The following is a 19,296-nucleotide window of genomic DNA, read 5'->3' as shown; positions in this document are numbered from 1 at the left end:
AGTTTGGGGAATTAAAAGTTAAAGCTGGGTACAGTGGCATACACCTGTAATTCCAGCTACTTGGGAGGCTGAGGCAGGAAGACTGCTTGAGCCCAGGAGTTCAAGACCTGCCTAGGCAGTAGAGTGAAACCCTGTCTCCAAAAACAAACAAAAGTTCATTATACAGTAGTAGTTTCTTTATGGTTTAGGGCTCTGCTATTTTTGAAACTCTTTCTCCAGTCAAATAATTCTAAAAGGCAGAAAATGCCTAATCACTGAACAATGATTTCAAATATTAACTGGGTAAATCTTACTTTCTTTAGGTGTCTTATTGAATCCATATCTACACTTTATGTGAATGAGGGAGATGAAATAAATGGCTTAACATTCAAGTCAAATAATGAGAAAATAATGGCAACTATGAAATGACATTAACCACAAATTCCTTGTATGAAAAGATTTAATGAATTATGAGCCATTGATCATTACAAACTTTAAGCCTTAATATTTCTTCCTTCCTATGTAAAACCAGGTAATTAAAACAGCCTGTCTCAGTATGACAGAAGACCGTAGTAGGGATAATAGTAACGTCTGCTTCCACATCTGCATGCTTGTTAACCAACCAAAGAAAGTGCTCCAGGTTTCCCAAGTCAACAAAGTATAGTCAGTTACACTTTCACTGATCATACTATGAATTGAAACAGAACACTCCTTTGACTTTTAATAGCACTTTTCATCCACGGCACAAGCACTTTCCCATTATTTTCTCCTTTACCCTCAATATCCTTGTGAGGTAGTGAAGGGAGGGAGCAAGGATTTTTTTTTTTTTTCTATTTTGCAGATGAGAAAACTCAAGGTGAATTTTACAACAGTGGTTCTCAACCTTGGCAGCATATTGAAATGACCAGAAAGTTTTTAAAAATCCTTATGACCAGCTCATATTCCAGACCAACATCAGAATCTTGGCATACGGAACCCAAGCATCGATGTGTCTTCCAACATTCCAAAGTGACTACAAAGTGTATACAGCCAACGCTGAGAACCACCGGTTTGAATGATTTACACTCAATCTTCAGGAGCAACTGTCTTCTACCGAAATGCTCTCCTCAGCACCAATGACAAAGATATTCCATCTTCTTGAGCACTGCAGCAGTTTAAGATTTTGTAGAGCTACTACTGGGTTTTAGTGACAAATTTACGTAAATGAAGGCCCTTCATTACCCAGATGCTCACGCTGTTCACTTCAATTGCATATGATTTGCAAATGGGATATTCGGGAATTTAAATCTTTGAGATAAGAATGGCTTGTTGTTAAATATTGAGGCAATTATTTCATTCTAGGTCCAATACGCAATAACCATGTGTTTCGGTTTTCCACTCAGCACCTTCAAAACTGTTGCAAATGAATGTTTACTAACAAGACAAAAGAGACAATTATAAACCAAACTCTCAACAAAATTCGGAATGGCCACATCACAACCTGAAAAAGAAACAAGTACTTAAAGGACTTGATCACTTCCTAACAAGTCCATCTTCAACCTGAACCACTTCTCTTGTTTAATCAAATTTTAAACTTTGCCGAACTGAGTTGCTCTACACCAAGAAAAATCAATTTCTATACCATCTACATTCTCTAATACATTTAACATATAATTTCACTCAATACAAGGAGGTTTCTTCTTAACCTGGACATCGAAAAGAATCTTTAACAGATTTCATCTTTTCAAGCAATGTACCAAATACACAATAAGTACTTGTGAACTTTTCAGGTGGCAACAACAAATCTTTGTTCTATGGCTGAAATCCCTTGCTTCACAGGAGTATTGACAATCTTCACTCCCAAGGAGCAATCCTAGAATCCCAGCCAGCTGCTGGGTGTCCCTAATCAGATTTAAAACAAAACATACATACAGCAAGAACTCAGAAGTACAAAGATTTCGCTCGCCTTTGTCAATTCTTATGTATCTAAAACCATACAATTTATACTTTCATACAGAAAGATGTCTGTTTCTTTTCTAACAAAAGAAAAACTCTCAGCTCATGTGGGTTGGATTATTAATTCAAAAGCATTTTAGAGATGAGAAATAAGATTTGTAAGTCAAAATAGGAGTTAATGTTAAACTCTTCTACAACGAAACCTTCAAATATTGCCAACCTGAAGTTTTCAGCACAAGGTGTTGTATTTCAAGTCCCATGGGGGCAATTATCTATAATGAGATTAAGAATATTCTTAACCTGTTTCAGCTGGGTAAGTAAACGTTTTCTTTATAGCCCCAATAATGAGTTTGAGGCTTAGATTAGTTGCATGATGTAAACAATATGAAATTAAAATTTTTTTGATAATATCTACAGCATTTATAAGGTTACAAAATAAAAGGACCATTAATCAATTCTTTTTTTCCTAGGCTCTATGACTAATAGCTTTCATATTTGAGGCCTACAAGAGCAAATGGCAATGTTCTGTGTTATGAGACACTTTCTTAGAAGGCCAAAAATAAAACTGGATACCAAAAGATACACATTACTATTATGCTGAGATCATCCTTACTGATATATGTATAATTAGAAATAGATTTGCCTTCCTTCAGTCTTTAGCCAGGAGACTGAGAGATCTTTACTATGATTTTGAGAGTAAAAACAAAAACAAACCAGACTCTAACAGCTATGGGAACTGTAAGCCAAAAATAATACAAAATGAGTCAATACAACACATCTCCTCTTAAAATCCTCTTCTTTGTAGTTAACCCAGTTGTCCCCAAATGTTATTCCAATTTTGTAACCATGTAGTGGTTTTTAAGAAATTAGAACTAGAACAAAGCAACCTGTTTGTCCTTTCTTTTTTACAGTTTTTTTTACACACATATTATATACAACTTTTAAAATAGCTGCACAATTTTATATCTCACTTTTAGAGAAGTGCAGTCCAGGCAGACCATGCTTCTCAATATATTAAAAATATTAAATAAAACCCAACCAGTTTCATACTTTCCTAATAGTCAAGCTGGCTGGAAAAAAAGGGACTGGAGAAAGAACAGGCAGTTGTAAAATGGGATCAGTCTTCACAAACACACTACTTAAAAATCTTGCTATTTCCTTATCTTATCCCTTTGACAGCATCTCCACAATCTCACCTTTAAAGCTGGAAATAACACATTGCTAACTTAGAGACAACATCGGGTGCAACATGCATATGTCAACTGCCCACTCAACCAACTGCAACCCTGAGGATTTTTCTGGCCCAGTAGAAAGAGGAAACACGAAGGTAATCTCTGCTGTAGAGCTGCTTCTCCAGTTTACGACTTCATGTGTTTTCAGGATGTTTCCTGGACATGCACGTGTGACAGTCACTTCATGGTTCTACTTCCCATAAGCAGATCTCTCCTCCATTCTGTCTGTCATCACAAGAAAGCCACTGTCATCCGTCCAAAGGTTTTCCAAGGTAAACCAAAGTCACTTCTGTGTTGCCATATACAGCAGAAACTGCTGGGTATAAGCAGACCTTTGGAAGTCCTCTGAAAGCAACCCCCAGGAACTCATATCCACGTTCAAAAGCTAAAGTCTTATCTTCCATGTCCAAGATGACTCGAATTCTTTCTCCTATCTGCAAACAGATATCAAAAGGTTAGAAGAAAATCTGCCAAGGGTGTAGCTAGAAGAAACAAGACACACATCAAGAAGTTGAAAATATTAAGAATATTATCCTGAAAGCTATCTAGAAAAATCAGAAGGGAAGCTTTCTAGTCAGGAAGAAACATCTATAAAAAAAGGACATACATCTGGCCGGGCATGGTGGCTCATGCCTGTAATCCCAGCACTTTGGGAGGCTGAGGCGGGCGGATTGCTTGAGCCCAGGAGTTCAAGACCAGCCTGGGCAACATGGTGAAAACCCATCTCTATTAAAAATACAAAAATTAGCTGGGTGTGGTGGCGCAAAGCTGGTATCGCACCACTGCCCACTGCACTCCAGCCTAGGTAACACATCACAAATGCTTACTTTGATAGTTTTGTTTTTAAGACTCACATGGAATCTACACTTAATTACTTACAATTTAAATGTTCCACCTGCACACTACCTAGATTGATTTTATTTACTCTTTGTTTAAAGGTTCTTCTTAAGGTTAACACTAAAATCTCTAACCTGGCATATTTTACCAAAAAGAGCAATCTAAATCAGCTTCTCAAATTACTATACTATACATACAACGGAACTTTTTTTTTTTTTGAGATGGAGTCTCACTCTGTCGCCCAGGCTGGAGTGCAGTGGTACAATCTCAGCTCACTGCAAGCTCCGCCTCCCGGGTTCACGCCATTCTCCTGCCTCAGCCTCCCCAGTAGCTGGGACTACAGGCGCCCGCCACCACGCCCAGCTGATTTTTTGTATTTTTAGTAGAGACGGGTTTCACCGTGTTAGCCAGGATGGTCTCCATCTCCTGACCTCGTGATCCGCCTGCCTCAGCCTCCCAAAGTGCTGGAATTACAGGCATGAGCCACCGCGCCCGGCCGTACAATGGAATATTATTCAGCCATAAACAGAAATGAAATTTTGATATATGCTACAACATAGATAGACCCTGAAAATATTATGCTAAGTGAAATGAGCCAGACACAAAAGGCTAAATGGTATGATTCCACCTATATAAAGTATCTAGAATACTCAAATACATATAGTTGTAGAGTTTACCAGGGGTGGGGAGTGAAGGAAATAGGGAATGAACATAATAGAGATTACGTTGGGGTGAGGAAAAAGTTTTGGGTATAGAGAGAGGTGTGTGAATGTATTTAATGCCACTGAATTGTATACTTACAAATGGTTAAAATAATAAATATGTATGTTTCACCACAATTTTAAAAATCACCATAGTAAGACACACAGCTTTTAAAGTTTACAAAGCAGTTCCACATGTAATGTGGAATCATGAATAATCCAATCTGGCTACAAATTCTAACGTAGAATACAGAATAGGCTTATTAAACAATTTGTGGTTCACAACTCTGAAACACCAGTTTGTTATAAAAAACAGCAGCACTGATTATTAAACGAAACTGGAAGCAGAATATATCCAGTTTTTTCCCATTTGGAAAAGTAAGCAAAAAAAAAAAAAAAAAAGGATGTTTCATCTTTTTAGTTTGCATTTATAAAAGGATGTTGCATCTACAAAATTGGAAACAGAAAGTCCTAATGTTTGCAATCAAAATTTAATTCTACCTGATTATAACCCCTACTATTGTCATTTACTTTCCTTCACTGTATTTCCTGTTAACAGTAACTGCCAACATCTGCTTTTTTCCTCCCTTTGCCCACCTCACAGATTAACCCACACCTCATTTTATGGATCTAAGAACCTCCAAATCATCATCACCACCACTCCTACCAACAAAATATTAACAAAGTAGAAATGAAAAGCTAATTTTGTTGGGTATTTGTGTTGTGTCGTGTTTGTATTATCCCATTTAATCCTCACACTAATCCTAGGAATTATCCCTATTTTACAGAAGTTGAAACTAAGTAACGATTACTCCTGGTGAAATCTGCAAATCTGCTTCACCTTTGAGCACACAGCACGCACAAAGCCCAGGGTGGAGAAAGCGAAGTCTTACCATCTTTAGGTGCCAGGGGTAAAACGTGGGAGATGGCAGAGCAACTGGAAACTTAGAGGAGGAACTCCAAAAGCAACAGAACCACAGAAAGGATGAACCCCAAAATCTGAGAATTAACTGCCCAAATCCCTGAGTGACCACTATATTACAAAGGCACAGGGTAAACCTCCAGGACTGAAAAAGCAGCAAAGCTGAAAAAACTGAGCAGACAGTAGCTGCCACACATCACATGAGACAGAGTTTATAGTTTGAGTATAGGCAAGTTAACTGCCTACTAAAACAAGAAAACCTATACTTTTCAGAGAATAAAGCAGTTTCTAGAAACAAAACATTCAGGAGTTACTACTACATATTATCTACACATTTAGGTTTCAGTTAAAAAAATTACTAGATATGAAAAGAAACAGGAAAGCGTGATTCATATTTAGGGGAAAAAAGCAATCAATAGAAGCTGAACCCAGGTGGGCCTAAGTGTTGGATTTGGTAAAGACTTCAAAGCAGCTGTTATAAATATGTCCAAAGATTTTTTTTTTTTAAATATAGTACAAGTAAATAAATAAGGAATCTCGAAAAGGAAATTTACTCTAAAAAAGAACCAGGCCCAGTGCGGTGGCTCACGCCTGTAATCCCAGTACTTTCACTTTGGGAGGCCGAGGCGGGCGGATCACGAGGTCAAGAGATCGAGACCATCCTGGCCAACATGGTGAAACCTCATCTCTACTAAAAATACAAAAATTAGCTGGGCATGGCGGCACACACCTGTAGTCCCAGCTACTCAGGAGGCTGAGGCAGAAGAATCACTTGAACCCGGGAGTCGGTGGCTGTAGTGAGCCCAGATCGTGCCACTGCACTCCAGCCTGGCGACAGAGTGAGACTCTTGTCTCAAAAAAAAAAAAAGGAAAAAGAAAAAAAAGAAAATTCTAAAGCTGAAGTGTACAATAAGCAAAATTTACTAGCCCAGTTCAATAGCAGAGGTGAGATGGCAAAAGAAAAAAATTTATAACCTTGAAGACAGAACAACAGAAATTATCCAATTTAGGTCAAGCCCAGTGGTTCATGCCTATAATCCCAGCACTTTGGGAGACTGAGGCAGGCAGCTGCTTGAGCTCAGGAGTTCAAAACCAGCCTGGGCAAAATGGCAAAACCCTGTCTCTACAAAAAATACAAATATTAGCCGGGCATTGGTGGGGAGCACCTGTAGTCCCAGCTACTCTGGAGGCTGAGGTGGGACGATCACTTGAGCCTGGGAGGCAGAGGTTTCAGTAAGCCAAGATCATCACGCCACTGCACCATTGCACGCACCACTCCAGCCAAGGTGTCAGAGAGAGACCCTATCTCAAAAAAAAAAAAAAAAAAAAGGAAAAGAAATTATCTAATGCAAAGATTAGAGAGAAACAAGGTTGGGGGAAAAAACAAGAACATAGTTTTAGAGGCAGAGATAAGGACAACATCAGGCAGTCCAACACTTACATTAAAGGTAAATGAACTAAACACTTAAAAGTCAGAGACCGAAGCTGGGCGCAGTGGCTCACACCTGTAATCCCAGCAATTGGGAGGCCAAGGCGGGTGGATCACTTGAGGTTGGGAGTTCAAGACCAGCCTGACCAACATGGAGAAACCCCGTCTCGCCAGGCACGGTGGCTCATGCCTGTAATCCGAGCACTTTGGGAGGCCGAGGCAGGCGGATCACGAGGTCAGGAGTTCGAGACAAGCCTGGCCAACGTGGTGAAACCCCATCTCTACTAAAAATACAAAAATTAGCTGGCTGTGGTGGCGCATGCCTGTAATCCCAGCTACCCAGGAGGCTGAGGTAGGAGAACTGCTTGAACCGGGACCCGGGAGGCAGAGGTTGCGGTGAGCTGAGATCATGCCATTGCACTCCAGCATGGGCAACAAGAGTGAAACTCTGTCTCAAAAAGAGAGAGAAAAAAAAAAAAAAGAAACCCCTTCTCTACTAAAAAAATATAAAATTAAATTAGCCAGGCGTGGTGGCACATGCCTCTAATACCAGCTACTCGGGAGGCTGAAGCAGGAGAATCACTTGAACCTGGGAGGTGGAGGTTGCGGTGAGCCGAGATCGCGCCATTGCACTTCCAGCCTGGGCAACAAGAGTGAAACTCCGTCTCAAAAAAAAAAAAGTCAGAGACAGAGACTGGGTTAGATAAAAATCAAGATCCAACTATGTGCTGTGTAGGAGCTCCACTTTAAATACAAAGACAGATTGACAGAGGATTACTAGAGTCAAAGGAAGTCATTTCATAATAAAAGAATAAATCAGGCAGGGAGATATAACAATTAGAAATGTATATGCACCAGTAGTAACAGAGCTCCAAAATACACGAAGCAAACACTGAGAGAACTAAAAGAAGAAAGACAAATTAGCAAGGATAGATGGAGATTTCAATACTCCTCTCAGTAAATAATAGAAGGGTAGAAAAAAATCAGTAACACTATGTAAGACTTGAACATTATCAATTGACTTCACCTAATTCTCATTTACAGAATATTCCATTCAGCAAAAGAATATACATTTTTTCAAGCACACATGGGACACTCATCCAAACAGACCACATATTAGAATAAAACAAATCTCAATAAATTTAAAAGGACTAAAACCATAGAGCATGTTCTCTGAAAAACAGACTTAAGGACTTTCACTTACAAAATCATTACAAGGGTGGCGACAGGACTTCGTTTTTAGTGATAAAGTCTACACACCCTTCTCCTTATAGTATCCGCAGAGCCTAAAAGGATAGTGAGGAAACATTCCATGAAAAAAATCCTTCCAGCTTATATACCTCAGAAAATGGGATGTATTTTTGGTTCTTCTGCTTTAGTATGTCTGACTTGAGGTCATTACTGAGGCTGGAACTTTCACGCCACAGGTGGCTCTAAAATATGCAGTCTATAGTTCTTTAAAGACTTCCAATTTCTTATCAGATTATTGTATATTACACCCTGTTAAGTCTATAGTAATAAATACGGCTTTTACAAATAGGAACTATAATTTTAACTTCAGTCAAATGAGTATGCCTTAAGCCTAAGATGAAAAGAATAAAAAATACAGCAGTTTGCCTCAATTTGCCTGTCTCTGCAGAAATCACTTGATGCCTCCAGGGGCTTTGAATCCACAAACAGAGGGTACACACGCATGTGCATGCACAGAGCTGTATTTACTGGGGTAAGGAGCCTAGAAAAAGATTTGGATGTGCCGTGATACAGGAAAGATGACCATCTAGAGCAGGGGTATTCAATCCTTTGGCTTCCCTGGGCCACACTGGAAGAATTGTTTTGGGCCACACATAAAATACACTAACACTAACGACAGCTAATCAGCTTTAAAAAAAAAAAAATTGCAAAAAAATCTCATAATGTTTTAAGAAAGTTTATGAATTTGCATTGGGTCGCAATCAAAGCCATTGTGGGCTGCATGCAGGCTGTGGGTTGGACAAGCTTGATATAGAGCATGAACTGGCAAACTACAGCCCCTGGACCAAATCTGTCCTGCAGCCCATAAATAAGGTCTATGGAATACAGCCATGTTCGTTCATTTACGTATTATCGATGACTGCTTTTGTACTATAAATAGAGTTGAAACTCGTGATAGATCCTTACCTTGAAAACGACATTAAAAAAAAAAAAGTTGTGACAGAGACCATATGGACTGCAAAGCCTTAAAGATTTACTACGTGGCCCTTACAAAAAGGTTTGCCAACCCCGATCTGGAGCAAAAATAGGCTGCTTAAAGTTGTATTAGGAAACAAATATTGAGATAGATCATTTATACATTTATTTTAAAATGGTCAAAAAATCTCCTTGAGGCGGGGCGTGGTGGCTCACGCCTGTAATCCCAGCACTTTGGGAGGCCAAGGCAGATGAATCACGAGGTTAGGAGTTCAAGACCAGCCTGGCCAAGATGGTGAAACCCTGTCTCTACTAAAAATACAAAAATTAGCCAGGCATGGTGGTGGGCACCTGTAATCCCAACTACTCGGGAGGCTGAGGCAGAGAATTGCTTGAACCTGGGAGGTGGAGGTTGCAGTGAGCCGAGTTTGCGCCATTGCACTCTAGCCTGGGCAACAGAGCGAGATTCTGTCTAAAAAAAACAAAAAAAAAAGAATATTTTTCTGCATAGCCAAAATCAAAATATAACACCCAACAAAATTAACCATAACTTCCTAACATTAAAAAAAAAAAATCTCCTTGAAGTCTGGGTATCTGAAAAAATAAAAAAACAATAAAAATAAAAATTACCAAAAAGACAAACAAAACTGCGATATAAAAATTTGTAAATTTAAAACAAATTAAGGCGTGATTTGACAAAGGCCCATACTTGAGAAAAACCCCAGTTTCTCACCTGATATTTTGGTGCGTTGTTGCACTGTGGAAAACTGCCATTGACTTCTCCATTATGTAGTAGATTATTGTCCACCAGATTCCAGCCCCAGCTCTGGTCATCACTGCCCAGCAATGCCACATAACCTTGGCACTGCATGGGGGCCCGTTTCGTGGCAATTCCAATCACTGCCACAGTGCCCAGAGGGCCCTCCCACCACACTTCCCATGCATGGCGGCCCTCACTGAAACCAATCTTGGTCCTTGCACCATCAGTGCTCTGAGCAATGGGGTTTCGATGTAAAGTAAAGCCATTCTTCTTAATGTAGACATTCCTGGAGCAGTCATTAGTGCTGAAGGCATGTTGAAAAGCACGTATCTAAAAAGATGAAAAACAGACCAAATAAATAACAATTTTATTTTTCTTAAATATTAAAAATTACCCAAACTTCACACTGTATGTTTTTAAATAACGAAGTTATATATTTTAAAATAACACAAGTATTTCCAAATAATGGCTGAAGTTTCAGGATGGGATACTAACAGAATAAATAACATTAAAAATAACTGCCAACTGTTTCATCACTGAGCAAAATTTTAAATTGTAGTATTTCCTCAAACAGACTTCTTAAAACATCAAAAGATACAAAAAAAAAATCCTTATATCTTACAGATAATACTGAAACGTTTATGGATAAAAGAATGGTATCTGGGAATTGCTTTGAAATATCCAGAGATGGAGTGGGAGAGTGTGCAATAGAAACATGAAACTAGACTGGCCATAAATTAATCATTGGCAAAGCTTGGTGATGGGTATAAGGAAGTTCATCAAACTATTTTCTCTACTTTTGTTTATATTTGATATTTTTATACCAAAAAATTGAGATGTACAGTTTTCATATGGGCAATGCTGTCATCAAAAAGAATTATATTTTACATAAAACAGAAACTTTAATCCTAGCAGCTCTAAAGTTTATGAAAAATTTTAGTAAACACAAACTACCTTAGATCCTCAGCCTACTTGCTGGATATGACTTATACAATAAAAAAATCACCAATCTCATTTTACCAAATCAAATAATCCCCTAGATAGCATCTAGGCTCAACTACTAGAATTTATGAAGAGAAGTTATCAATAAGACAAGTTAGTTGACTCTTCAGTAAATACAAAGGTTTACACTTCCAAAATAAAGAGGGTATGAAAATAGCTCTTCTATACAAACAATAACAATTTCTTATAAACAATTTTAAACTTTTAGTTTGTGTATTTAAAATTTTTTTTAGACAACATCTCACTCTGTCACCCAGACTGGAGTGCAGTGGCACAATCGTAGCGCACTGCAGCCTTGAACTCCTTGGCTCAAGTGATACTCCCATCTCAGTCTTCCGAGTAGCTGGCGTTACAGGTTCGAGTCACTACGCCTGCCTGGCTAGTATGTTTTTAAAAAATCCCTTCTCTACTTTAGTCAAACTACCCAAAGCAGTGGAACGCTGGGACCTATGTTTCAGCTAACCTGAGAAATCAACTCCAGAGGCATAGAATCAACTCCAGAAGACCCTTAAAGGTCACCTAGTCCTTCTCAGGGATTTCAACCGCGAGTTAGTGCAAGAGGCCCAAAGAGAGATCAAGGATCCAGTCCCCTCACCACCTGTTCGTTTACCATTCGCTGGCACTCTACTGTTTCAGTGAGCTGCAGACCGCAGATTTAAAAACAGAGAACTATTTGTTTCCAGTATCCCATGCATTCACAATAAAACTGAGGCATTCCCAATGTTTTTCCTATCTGCTCGTATTATAAAATACTTTAAGGCACTTATAAGACCAAAACATAAGATTCAATGAAGGGGCCGGGCGCGGTGGCTCACCCCTGCAATCCCAGCACTTTGGGAAGGCAAGGTGGGCAAATCGCCTGAACTCGGAGTTCAAGACTAGCCTGGGCAACAAGGCGAAACCCCAACTCTAGTAAAAATACAAAAAATTAGCTGGGCGTGGCAGTGCACGCTTGTAATCCCAGCTACTTGGGAGGCTGAGGCAGAAGGAATGCTTGAGCCCAGGAGGCAGAGGATGCAGTGAGCCAAAATCACACCACTGCACTCCAGCCTGGGTGACAAAGCGAGACCCTGTCTCAAAAAAAAAAAAAAAAGAAACAAAGAAAAGAAAGGAAAAGAAGATTAAATGGGGAAGGAACATGTCCCCAAAATAGCAAATACTGTCTAAATAACTCAAAAGAACAATATCAATAATTCACTATAAAATATTTAATTAATATTTCCCTATGCCTACTCCCCAATTCTTATAAATTCCAATTTCACATTGACACTATTGACAACCTCTTCCTCAAACTTCCTTTTCTTTTTTTTTTTTTTGAGACGGAGTCTCACTCTGTCACCCAAGCTGGAGTGCAGTGGCTCAATCTCAGCTCACTGCAACCTCTGCCTCCTGGGTTCAAGCAATTCTCCTGTCTCAGCCTCCCCCGAGTAGCTGGGATTACAGACGTGCACCACCACACCTGGCTAATTTTTGAATTTTGAATAGAGACAGGGTTTCACCATGTTGGCCAGGCTGGTCTCAAACTTCTGACCTCAGGTGATCCGCCTGCCTCGGCCTCCGCAAGTGCTGGGATTACAGGCGTGAGCCACCACGCCCGGCCCTCTCTTCCTCAAACTTCTATGACATCTTCCTATTTCCCTGGACTGATCCTGTATCATTTCCTTTTTTGGTGACCACCCTTCCTCTGCCCCAACCAAATTCTCCAAACTCAGTCCTCAACTCTCTATCTGAATTATTTCCAGACCTGTCTTTCTAAAACAGCACCTTTACTACATCTCATCCCAGTTCTATAACCTCTGGTAGTTCCATACTTAGTACCATTACCAACTGCAAATTCTTCTGCCTGGCTTTCACAGCCCTCCAAATCTGATTCTTCCTATTTCCCTTGCTACCTTGATGATGTTCTTCTTGCTGAAAGTATTACATGTGCTTTCTGCTCCCACATTCTCTAAGATCACCTCTATTAAGCTATTCTTAACCAGGGCCACCCAATTCCCTTGATGTCTCTCTCTGCCGGGTGCTTGCCCACCACTTTCTGTGCCACGTAACAATTTAGCAGCTCTTATTTTCTAACACACCTTTAACCACTGAGTCTAGTACAAAATAACTTGCAAAAAAAATCTAATCTAATCTAAATTGATCACACCTCAGTAGGAAATAGAGGACAGAAGAACATGTCAAGCAACACGATGATAATGAAATCCGCAAAATCGAGCTGAGAGTAAACAACCTTGTTTCCTCAACAAATAAGATGGGAGGTTGGGGAGATGGTGAGTGAATATGTAGACTAAAATAGCCTTAAGAGACATATCAACCTTTGCCAAGGGACCCTTATATAGATCTTGATTATATAAGTTTAAAATGCAACATTTAACATTTATGAGACAACTGGCAATTTGAACACTGCATTTTTGATATTAAGGAATTAACGTACATTTATATTTAGATGTGATAACCATATTGTGATTACATTAAGTGTCTTTATTTTTTAGAAACAGATACTGGAAACTTCATATGAAATGGGAAAATAGGCCGGGCATGGTGGCTCACACCTATAATCCCAGCACTTCAGGAGGCCGAGGCAGGCGGATTACGAGGTCAAGAGATCGAGACCGTCCTGGTCAACATGGTGAAAGCCTGTCTCTACTAAAAATACAAAAATTAGCTGGACGTAGTGGCAGGCTCCTGTAATCCAAGCTACTTGGGAGGCTGAGGCAGGAGAATCACTTGAACCCAGGAGGCAGAGGTTGCAGTGAGCTGAAATTGCGCCACTGCGCTCCAGCCTGGGCAACAGAGCAAGACTCTGTCTCAAAAAAAAAAAAAAAAGGAAAATAAAGACCAAATTAATAAATTAAAAACAACCCATAGCCTCACAGTCCCATGCACAACCTGAATTTTGTTATGGCAAAAGCAGCATGAAGACCTAGCTTAAAATCTAAGTCTGAACTTCAGAGAATTCTCATCAGATGCCAAGTATGACTGAAATAATTAATGCTACGGGGTGATATGTAAAACATGAACTTAAAAAAAAAACAACTAAACAGATTAATAAACTCCACTTTCCTGTTCTATGCTATCCCTAAACCTTTTCCTATCATTCTCTGTTATCCAGGCTCCTGGGAAAATCCATTTGACACCTCCATCTTCCTCATCCCATTCACCCAGTCAGCTGTCTACCTATGTATATTGTTTTCTACGACAGCTCTCCAGCCATCCCCTTCTCTCCTGAACGTACCTGTTCCGGTCTTAAGTATCTCTGGTATAGGCACTAACCGCTGCCCTCTCCAACTCATCTATGGCCTAGTCTTTTTGAAGTAGAGCCTTTGTTACTCTGCTGTTCAAACTTCTATGGTTTACAACTGTAGTACAAAACCCAAACTACAGACTGAAGGCTATATTTCAAAGCCCTCCATAAAATATCTAGTCCCATAATATAGCTTTATAGTATTTCCCACTACTTCCTTTCATTCAGTCTAACCATATTATTTTATTTCTTTAGCGCAGATCTCTCCTCTAAGCTCCAACCTCCAACAGCTGCCTATTGGAAATCTCTGTCTCAAAAATACTGTAAATGCTGCTCTCCCAAAACTGAACTCATTGCCATTTCTTCAAAACCTAGCCCACCAGCCTGGGCAACATAACGAGACATCTCTACAAAAAAAAAATAATAACAAAAATTAGCTGGGCATGGTGGCACATGCCTGTAGTCCCAGCCACACAGAAGGCTGAAGTGGGAGGATCGCTTGAGCCCAGGAGTTCAAGGCTGCAGTGAGCTATGATCATTCCACTGCACTCCAGCCAGGGCAACAGAGCAAGACCTCATCTCAAAAAAAGAATCTAGATCGAATGATCTCTACATTATGTGAGCCAAATACTAGGAGTCATCCTTACCACTTCCCTCTTCCTCATCCCTATTTCAAATCTATTGACAATTCTATAGATTTTACTTACTAAATCTGCCCATTTCTATCTCCTCCACTACCTATTTCCTAATTGATCTACCATATTTCTAAGGTCCCCTTCCAACCAACAATTTAGTTCTCCATACTAAAGTCAGAAATAATCTCTTAAAATGCAAAATAATCATATCACCAATCCTCACACCTCAAATCCTTCTTGCTTACAACTCAAAATGGCTTCCCTACACTTTGGTCCCAGTCCACTTCTTCTATCTTATCTCAAACCAGCATCACCTTTGCTCTCTGTGCTCCAGCCACATTGACATATTTTCCGTCCCTCACACTCATAAGGTTCCCTCCTGGAAGGCTGTTCTCTCTGCCCTTGGCCTACTTATCATCCTTCAGGTCTCAGTACATGGATCTGAGAAAGCCTTCCCTCACCTCTCCACCAGGTTAAATCCTCCACCACTGACAATCAGAGCACTAGGTATTTTTCCTTCATACTACTTACCAGATGCGGTTTTACATCTGTGTGATTATTTGATTAATATCCATTTCCCCTACTAGACTGTAAGCTCCATAAGGCAAGACATCCATTAAGAGTCTGTGTTTGTGGCCGGGCGCGGTGGCTCACGCCTGTAATCCCAGCACTTTGGGAGGCCGAGGCGGGCGGATCACGAGGTCAGGAGATCGAGACCATCCTGGCTAACACAGTGAAACCCCGTCTCTACTAAAAAATACAAAAAATTAGCCGGGCGTGGTGGCGGGCGCCTGTAGTCCCAGCTACGCGGGAGGCTGAGGCAGGAGAATGGCGTGAACCCGGGAGGCGGAGCTTGCAGTGAGCCGAGATCGCGCCACTGCACTCCAGCCTGGGCGACAGAGCGAGACTCCGTCTCAAAAAAAAAAAAAAAAAAAGAGTCTGTGTTTGTTTCATTTGCCATTGCGTCTGCAAATGAGCATAGTGCCTGGCACTCATTTTTTTAAATAAAAATATATGTTGTACAAACCCTTTACTTTCCTCTTGTCCTGCTTCTGCTCAGAGTACTTCCTCTTCCTAAAATACTAAACTCCTCCTCATCTTTAAAATTCAGCTCAGATATAACCTCAACCTCAAATCTTCTCCAATCCTCCACTCAGTTTGTAAATTCCTCCTTTCACTGAACTTCTAGTATACTTTTTGATGTCTGTAACAGTAAGGAGCAATTTCTACCACACATTAGCAGTTCTTTCTATACATTTTTCTCTCCTCTACTAGATTGAAAGACTTTCCTACTAGACTATTTGACTCCTTCTGAATTAATCTTTTATCCTCAAAATATTCAAGGGAAGTCCTACAATGTGTGAATGAACAGCGATTGGTACAAGTCTACAACATCTATAACGCACACAGCAGAAAAGCAAAGTATTAAAAACCTCAGAAACCTAAAATATCTCTGGAAGGATACAAAAGAAAAAGTAAGACAGGTTGCATACATGGAGAGGAACCGGGTAGCTGAGGGACAAGGATGAAAGGAAAACATTTTGCTTGATATCATTTTGCTTCTATTGAAGCTTGACTCACACGAACACATTATCTATTACATATTATAATATGAATCTTGAATCATGTGCACATTTCTATTACAAGTCAATTATCAAAACAACAACTCCTAATTTAGGCTGGGTGCAGTGGCTAATGCCTGTAACCCCAGCACTTTGGGAGGCTGAGGCGGGAAGATCGCTTGAGCCCAGGAGTTTGAGACCAGCTTAGGCAACAAGGTGAGACCCCGTGTCTGTAAAAAATAAAAAATTAGCCAGTGTGGTGGCACATGACTGCAGTTCCAGCTACTCGGGAGGCTAAGCTAAGGAGGATCCCTTGAGCTCAGGAGGTCGAGGATGCAGTGAGCTATGATTGTGCCACTGCACTGCAGCCTGGGCGAGAGTTTTGTTGTCTCAAAAACAACAACAAAAACTCCTAGTTTAAAATAAGTAAAAACAATAAACTTTACGGAAAAATAAAAACTAAGTAAAATTTATGAAACCGACACATTTATCAAAGTAGGACAAAATTCCAATTGTCTGTACTCACCTATATAAATTACAACCAGTATCCACTGAATAGCCACCACGCACAAACAGTCCTAGTAAATTATTGTTATTTCGCTTAATAGAAAAACAACTTGAGGCCGGGTGCATGAGCTCACGCCTGTAATCCCAGCACTTTGGGAGGCCAAGGCGACAGATCACGAGGTCAGGAGATTGAGACCATGCTGGTTAACACGGTGAAACCCTGTCTCTACTGAAAGTACAAAAAATTAGCCGGGCATGGTGGCGGGGCGCCTGTAATCCCAGCTACTCAGGAGGCTGAGACAGGAGAATGGCGTGAACCCGGGAGGCGGAGGTTGCAGTGAGCTGAGATCGCGCCACTGCACTCCAGCCTGGGTGACAGAGAGAGACTCCGTCTCAAAAAATAAAAAAAAAATAAAAAAGAAAAGAGAAACAACTTGATAGTTTACATATTTAATGGCAATGTTCCCTATCTTCTATAACTAAAACCGGTTTTACTACATAAGTATAAATTTTACATGCTTCACATGAAAAAAAAATTTTTACTTCTTACTCCGACCCCTGTTGGCAAGCTAGCATTAAAAAGGGGTGTTATCGCGCGGTGGCTCACGCCTGTAATCCCAGCACTCTGGGAGGCCGAGGAGGGCGGATCACCTGAGGTCGGGAGTTCGAGGCCAGCCTAACCAACATGAAGAAACCCCAACTCTACTAAAAATACAAAATTAGGCATGGTGGCGCATGCCTGTAATCCCAGCTTCTCGGGAGGCTGAGGCAAGACAATCGCTTGAACCTGGAAGGCGGAGGTTGCGGTGAGCCGAGATCACGCCATCGCACTCCGTCTCAAAAAAAAAAAAAGGGGGGGATGTCATCATTTTAGTTACTAATGCATTTATTATGTTTAATACATTGCAATCAGACTTTATCTTCTCTTATATATGATCTTGGTTGACTGCTATACTGAATAGCTGTTAACCATTCAACTCAACTCAAGGCCAAGACCCTTTGTTTATACGGCCTGAGAGTCCTTTCAGCCCTACCGCAACTTCTTCCTTGACATTTTTATTTTGTATATGAAGGCGGGCGGAATATGCAGGAAGGATGCAGCGAAACTGTAATCAGCACGTTAGATGACAAATAGAAAAAGAGAGACACCATCAATGTGGAACTATTAAAAAGTTAGCAAGGAAACAGCCAATAACAGTAGGACAAAGCAGTATGTTAGGTGGTGCCCGTGGACGTTCTATAAAAGCCTGTATCTTGTAAGCGAGCAGGATGACTAGAACTACACTCACTTGTAAGCCTCCAATATAGTGGAGGGAACTAAAGAGAACTTGGGGGAAAATAAAGAAAAAAAATGGTTAAAAATCAGAGCTTGGAAAAGATGAGATAAACGTGGAGTGAAAGCAAACTAGAAACTTAGAAACTTAGAAACTAAGCCCATGTTAAGGTAGCCGGGATTATTTAATATAATGAAGTCTATTTGGAGGCCAGGGAGAAAATTAGGATGAGGGCATTAAAAGGTACAAGAGTGGCGGTCTGTCTTTAACGGGGAAAACTGTCAAAAGTTGAATGAGTGATGCAAACTACCTAGTTGTTTGAAAAGTGGATCACGGAAGTGGGATGGGTTAAGGAGCAGAACTTCGATCCAAAGAAAAGAGAATCTTTATCTTGGGGGGAGGTGAGGAGAATATTGACTGGAGCCGTGGAAAGGCGGGCTGGTGACGCGAAGCTTCTGACTCAGAAGCTTGGATGAGAAACACCGCGAACGACGCAGGGGAGCGGGACTGGGGGCAGCGGTGTGGCCCGGGGCTCTCTCACCTTGGCCTTGTAGCTGGGCAGGTTACAGAGGATGTCCGTGCGCAGAGCCTCTTCTGCCAGGCTGCGGGCGCACAGGCTCCGCCACACCTCGCTGTTCTCATCGCCGTGCAGGCAGCGGTACCAGTGCTTGCACACCAGGGCGCAGCTCCGCAGCTCGGACAGCTCCAGGTAAGAGAACACCAACTCCAGCACCCGGCTGGGCAGCCGGCCCCCGGCCCCCGCGGGCCCAGAGCCCGAGCCCGCGCCCGCGCCCGCGCCCGCGCCGCCGCCGCTACAGCCAGCGCCGCCCGAGGCTGCCCCAGCCCCCGGGGCCGGCGCCGCCATCGCCTCACCAGCCGGCCCTAGGGCCGCCGCTGCCGCCGCCGCTTCCCGCCGTCTCTGCTCGGAAGGCCAAGCCTCGCCCGGAGACCGGAGCGGCTCGCTCACCGCCCCTTTCGGTGCCAACCGCCGGCGCCTCCACCACTCCCGCCCCTGCCCGGGGGCGTCCGCCGCGCGCCCCGCCTCACTGAGGGCAGACGCACCGGCTACAGGGGCGTCCTCCGCCCCTCCCCCGCGGCTCAGCGCGGGCGC

The 19,296-nt window shown here is 41.5% G+C and overlaps 1 protein-coding gene across 1 annotated transcript; it reads right to left on the bottom strand.

Moving 5' to 3' along the window:
- Nucleotides 1-421: 421 nt before the first annotated feature.
- On the bottom strand, nucleotides 422-19,050 carry FBXO45 (F-box protein 45). The gene is made up of 3 exons (XM_031009677.3): nucleotides 18,727-19,050; nucleotides 9,935-10,291; nucleotides 422-3,580 (listed from the first exon to the last, which is right to left on the bottom strand). The coding sequence occupies exons 1-3, from the start codon at nucleotides 19,048-19,050 to the stop codon at nucleotides 3,395-3,397; spliced, it is 867 nt and encodes a 288-aa protein (XP_030865537.3). The 3' UTR covers nucleotides 422-3,394.
- Between the last annotated feature and the right edge of the window lie 246 nt (nucleotides 19,051-19,296).

Source organism: Gorilla gorilla, chromosome 2, assembly GCF_029281585.2.
Source record: "Gorilla gorilla gorilla isolate KB3781 chromosome 2, NHGRI_mGorGor1-v2.1_pri, whole genome shotgun sequence".
Classification (NCBI taxonomy): domain Eukaryota; kingdom Metazoa; phylum Chordata; class Mammalia; order Primates; family Hominidae; genus Gorilla; species Gorilla gorilla.
Note: the sequence above shows the minus strand (reverse complement) of the source record. Positions and strands in the feature narration are given on the sequence as shown.

What these genes read in the sequence shown, in the direction of transcription:
- FBXO45 (XM_031009677.3), bottom strand. Translation starts at nt 19,050, where the DNA reads ATGGCGGCGCCGGCCCCGGGGGCTGGGGCAGCCTCGGGCGGCGCTGGC. An exon ending in TGCCCAGCTACAAGGCCAAG is followed by an intron (nt 10,292 to 18,726) that starts GTGAGAGAGCCC and finishes TCATCTTTTTAG; the next exon opens with ATACGTGCTTTTCAACATGC. An exon ending in ACAACGCACCAAAATATCAG is followed by an intron (nt 3,581 to 9,934) that starts GTGAGAAACTGG and finishes ATCTGTTTGCAG; the next exon opens with ATAGGAGAAAGAATTCGAGT.